This window comes from Meleagris gallopavo, chromosome Z (genome assembly GCF_905368555.1).
Source record: "Meleagris gallopavo chromosome Z, MGAL_WU_HG_1.1, whole genome shotgun sequence".
Classification (NCBI taxonomy): domain Eukaryota; kingdom Metazoa; phylum Chordata; class Aves; order Galliformes; family Phasianidae; genus Meleagris; species Meleagris gallopavo.
In genome coordinates this window covers 42,194,111-42,199,758 of record NC_139435.1, presented here as the reverse complement: position 1 = coordinate 42,199,758, position 5,648 = coordinate 42,194,111, and the positions used below count along the sequence as shown (strand labels likewise).

At 36.1% G+C, this 5,648-nt stretch overlaps 1 protein-coding gene across 1 annotated transcript; it reads left to right on the top strand.

The window, feature by feature from the left end:
- Window positions 1–667: 667 nt before the first annotated feature.
- FAM240A (family with sequence similarity 240 member A) lies at window positions 668–2,180 on the top strand. The gene is made up of 2 exons (XM_010725843.3): window positions 668–807; window positions 2,102–2,180. The coding sequence occupies exons 1-2, from the start codon at window positions 668–670 to the stop codon at window positions 2,178–2,180; spliced, it is 219 nt and encodes a 72-aa protein (XP_010724145.1).
- The last annotated feature ends 3,468 nt before the right edge of the window (window positions 2,181–5,648 follow it).

Genomic DNA, 5,648 nt, shown 5'->3' with positions numbered 1-5,648 from the left:
GTGCATGCAATTATTCCTCCCTAGGTGTAAGACCCTACACTTGCTTGTGTTGAACCTCATCCGGTTTCTTACTGCCCAGCTCTCCAGCCTGTCCAGGTCTCGCTGAATGGCAGCACAGCCTTCAGGCGTGTCAGCCAATCCTCCCAACTTCGTATCATCAGCAAACTTGCTGAGGGTGGCCACTATCCCCTCATCAAGGTCATTGATGAAGATGTTGAACAAGACCGGGCCCAGCACAGAACCCTGGGGGACACCACTGGTTACAGGTCTCCAGCCAGACTCTGCACCACCAATTCCTACTAGATCTGGTAATTTTTCTACTTCCTGTCATTTTTGAGAGCCATAAACCATATACTAATTATTAAAGTAGAGAATACTAGAGAAAAGTCATACATGTTAATCTTAAAAATCGCAGACAGATGGAGGTGAGAAGTATCTGAAATTAGCAAGCAGGAATTCAAATCACTGCAAACAGCACATTGTCAAGTGTCAGAGGTAAAAAATAGAAGTTTAAATTGCCTACTGATATCCTGATCCTACATTAAAAAACCTGTGTGAATCTAATGCTGTGAAAATCCAAAATAGCAGCATTGTGTTTCTGCTGTGAAAAAAGATGAGGGACAAATAACTTGTAACATAACCATTTCAAATTCATCCTTCACAGAAAATGAATAGTCAATATATACGTCACGAAGTGCGAGGATGTGAAACTAGCCATCTGAGAAACTTCTGGGAAAAGACAATTGAACAACAAACTCGGTATCTGCAAGTTGAAAAAGAACGTCAGCAAAGAAGTGCTCTGACAAAGTTAGTAGTTTGTATTTTGAAAGGTTATTTGAGTTTGCACTGTTAATCTTCTCAAAAGAAAAGTTTTGCTTATATTTATGTCACACAATGAAAGTTGAAAGTAATGTTTATTTTCTTAAATTTTTAGAAAATAATAAAGCTTCACAAACTGGAACACTAATACTAATTAGTATTAGCTATCAATTCACAGAATGAGAGAATTATTCACTTGTTCAAAAACTGGGTCCAAAGTGTGGAAATTCCTGAAGTTATTAGGACAAACTCTAGCAGTACAAACTTGCGCTGAATATCAAGGTTCACATTAGAGCTAACACTTATTTGTACTTGGTTTACCCTTCTTCTCTATGGCTTTGTTTTCACAAGAATACAGGTTCAATTAATTCATGTGAGTTAATCTGAACAAAATAAGTCCATAATAAAGCAGATGGTCTAAATATTCTGATTAAAGCAATCATCTGTAGCTATTTTTACCTCAGGAAGTCACATTTATCTTACTTATCTAAATAATGAAAAAGTAGTCTGCTGCACCATCAATACTGTTTTCCTTCACACGAAATCTCCAGAAGTTGAAGGCACATACACAGATGGATATTCTGGCTTGGAAATGTTCAAAAAGAAAGCATTTGTTCCAAATTTCCCTCCTACATTCCTTTGAGTTAATGTTTAGCAAGTAAGAGTAAGGACGGCATTGCATTAATAATCTTGCATGAAGCAACACTGGAATCAATCTGCAGCACATTTTACCCATTTTAAATAACCTAATTTCAACATTTCAGATCCTTAGCTGTGAAATTTCTGTTTTCTTTTTGAGGCAGTCTTTCCGTAGTATGTAGACTCTACCAAAGAGAAAACAAACTTCCATTTATCACCTGACAGACAGTTAGTATGTCTGTTATGGACCTAAAAGGAGTTTCAACACTCATAGTTCCTCCAAGCTAAATGGGGCACAAAAGCCTCTCTACAAAGTACTTTTTCTGAAGTAATTTCTGAGAAGGGGACTAGGGAAACATTGGGTGTTGCTACCCAGCAGATGGCAGCAAGCAATCTCCAGTGGAGGTGACAAGTCACTTTATCACAAAGAGACACTAGAGAGAGGATGAAAAAAAGATGAAAATAAACCACAATGATCAAATGACATGGTAGTGGTATCTGAGATCTAATCCTGAACTTCTATCCAGCAACACACTCTAAATGGGCAGATCAGTTTGCATAATAATTGGCGGAAGTGCTGAAGAGAAAAAAGCTGTTCCCAGTAAAAATCTAGGGACAAGCTAACCAGTGTTTCTGTCCTTAGGCTCAGAAATGAATGGATGGAGAGGCTTGAAAAACGAATAAAGATGTTGAGGACCCAACCTGAAGACACATCTAGTTGAAGATCCCACACTCATTGCTTGTATAGGAAGAGAATAAAATTGTTTTGTGGGAGAATATGACAGTGGGATGCGAAAACTCAAGTTATTTTACATTGTGGCTTAAATGAGTGATAAAAAATTACCTGTTATTGTCAGAAGTTTCACATGTGAATTGCTGCTTTTAATGTTATGTATCCATCCCCTCATTTAATAAACAGAGATTGAAACTCTCTGAAGTGTTCAAAACAAGGTCACTGAGCTGTAGATGCATGGGAAAAAAATAAACATTTTGCTACACTATGCTCAGCAAAAATATTTTCAGGATATTATAATTTTCTCTCTGAACTAAACTGATGGCAATTTAAGTAGGCTTTTTTTTTTTCCCCCAAAATAGTGAATGAATAGTTAAGTGACTGTATCTTTGGTTTTCTTTGTTTTGTTTTTAAATACAGCAGAGCCCTACTCAAACTAAGAAAGTGAGGACATATATGAACATATATTTACATCCTAGTCCACAAGTACTGCCAAACCTGACAGCCATTATAGATCCTATTTGACATATTAAATATTTGTAAAGCCATTAATACATTGTCTGAGAAACAGGTTTTATGATATACCAAAAAGAACTGCTTTACTTGTTAAACCAAATTAGCTAAATCAAGAGGCAAAATGTCTTGGAGATTTGAAGCTGTTTCTGGTACTCAAACCAAGTTGTCTAGAGCTGAGCTGATACGTGTCACACAGACAACCTGATGCATCTTCACATTTGCCTGACACCCTGAGCGGAGAGCATACTCTTTTCTCTAACCTGATGAAACCCAATATGTACTCCTTCACAACCAGTACCTTCAGAATAGCAGCAAATTTCTTTTCTCACATTTCCCATTCTAGTTCCCTTTCTAATGTTTCATAAGGATGTGATGTCTCTTTCAACAGTATCAAAGCATATCAACAGGCAGCATAATAAAACCATTTCCTTCTTAGGATGACTTCTTTGTTGCCACCACAATGTGTGGGGTAATACGTGGTAAAATGGGCTGTTCTGAGTACTTTAAAAATCTTTCCTCAATTGCTTAACTTTTCAGTTCCTTTCATTTGATAATTTCACTAGTTTTCTGGTAATTCATTTTGTTTCATAGTAAATATTTGAATTACTGGGAGACAAGGGAACCAAGGAAAGGTTTGGTGTTTAAAATTTAGAACATTCGTTGTTTTGTTTTGTTTTGTTTTTTTAAGAAAAACAAAAAATTCAAATGCTATTTGTTCTGTCTTCATATACTATCTTTTAATTTCATTTCTGTGAGTTCCTAGGAGAAATCAGACATATTATGAGAATTAAAGCATTAAAATAATTCCCAACAAATTATTTTTTGGAAACTTGTGAAATCAATTAGACATGGAAAAAAGATGCCCTTGAAGTATATGTTTGGAAATCAAGACATCAGTAGGTATGTCATCAAAGTGAGAGAATTTTGCTTGACAGATGAGAAAGCTGCTGAATTCACATTCTTCACCAGAATCTCTTTCTTAAGCAGTATCTAAAGCAACATCAATTGAGAATACACATTCTCATCTAATCCAGAAGAAAGTAGTATAATTACAGTGTAGCTGAACTTTAACAAACAACCCCTATGCAGGCACATAGTTTAATATTAAATTTTAGTAAAAGTTTTCTTTAAAAGTGTCAGTTTTCACACTTCAGTTCTCCTATTATCTGTCTGTGCTTCATGCTTGCTGAATTCCATTGTGCAAAAGAATTGCTTTTACAAAAATTTGAGTGAAATTAGAGTTTGAACTGAGGTAAGAGTAAAATTTTCTGCCCCCTTAAGAGTTGTGCAGGTGACAGCACAAAGTGCAAAACAGGAAAAATTACAGTTTAGGTAATTTAAAAATGAAGGAATCACTCCTGTAATAAGCTTTTCTTTTCATGTCACATGGTCCTTCTTCTCATCTAGAAAGTCAAAATGAAGAAAACCCATCAGAAGTCAGGAAAAAAAATGCCAGGAAAAAATTATTTTAAAGTATGGTGTGCCCTACTCCCTGCCCATTTTTTTCCTTCATTGTATATTTTGTATGATTAGGTCACACAAGGATGCATAAGGAATATGTCTCTATCAAGACAGAATATAATAAAATCATCTCTTAAATTGATAAAAAGAACTCATTTTGTCCAGAATGTTTCTTTTCCAGCTGAAGGTCAGGAGGAGTTCTAAGAACACATTTCAAAAATTAAATCACTTTTGTTCTGAGCTTTGCAATTTCATCTTTAATGCTTAGATGAATTATTTCAGGTTCCACAGTACTAGATTCAGAACACAGGGCCATGTAATCTTTATTTATCTAGGTGCTAGTAACCCATTTAAATAAAACCTTGATCACTTTTGCAATGATTATCTATGTAAGAGGTCTATAAATTACTATTAACAAAAGAAAGCATAACCAGAGAAATAAATGCAATCTAGAATTAATCAGCAAAATAAAGAAGTGCAATAGCATTAAAATTCAAGTCTAAATGTGAAGAAACAAATTGCATCAGGAATTGGAGTAGACTATATGATTAGAATGGCCCCAGAGATTTGAAGACTCAAAAAAATAAATTTTCAATTTACTCTGAATGTCGCAAAATAAATTAAAAGGAGTAAAAAAAAAAAAAAACAACTACAATTTCAGCAAGACTCAGAAATGAGCCAAAATGCTACAAAAATATAAAAAGGTATACAGAAACCTGATCACAGCACTAGAAAAGTCATCAGATAAAAACTGATAAGATCAACCAAGATTAGTAAAATATTATGGTTACAGAGGATCGATACTTTTCAGACAGTTCTTCACTGGTATGCAGTTTCAAAGGATAACTTTATAGTAAGATGGTGGTATGAAATCAGAGACATGGTTCCACTGTGCCTGGGGGAAGCTATCCAGCCCTGTCACAGAAGAATTTTTGCAGCCCAGGGCAAAAGCATCCAGCAAACCACGCATGGTATGACAACTGAGGTCACACATTACCCCTTGTGCAGCCACTTCTTCTTCATGCAACTATGCCTGCTTAGGCTTTTGGTAACATTCACTGAAAAGGAGATTGATCTGTTGATCAGTTGTGAAGCATTTAAAGTTTTCAGCACTGAAATAAACCCACCATACAAAAATAACAATTTTATATACTGTATTCTGTGTTTAGCATAAAATCGTAGAATCACCAAGGTTGGAAAAGGCCTACAGGATCATTCAGTCCAACCATGTCACCAACAGTTCTCACTAAACCATGTCCCATGTCCCCTCAACACAACATCTAAATGTTCCTTGACAATCTCCAGGGTTGGTGATTCCGCCATGTCCCTGGGCAGCCCATTCCACTGCTTTCAGAAGAGTAGTACTTTCTAATGTCCAGCCAGAATCTCCCCTGGCATAACTTCAGGCCATTCCCTCTAGTCCTGTCACCAGTTACACAAGAGATGAGGCCGACCCCCAGCTCACTACAGCCTCCCTTCA

Bases quoted from the DNA above. Each gene is read 5' to 3' on its own strand.
- FAM240A (XM_010725843.3), top strand. From the start codon at position 668: ATGAATAGTCAATATATACGTCACGAAGTGCGAGGATGTGAAACTAGC. The intron at 808-2,101 runs GTTAGTAGTTTG...TTCTGTCCTTAG, and splicing joins CAAAGAAGTGCTCTGACAAA to GCTCAGAAATGAATGGATGG.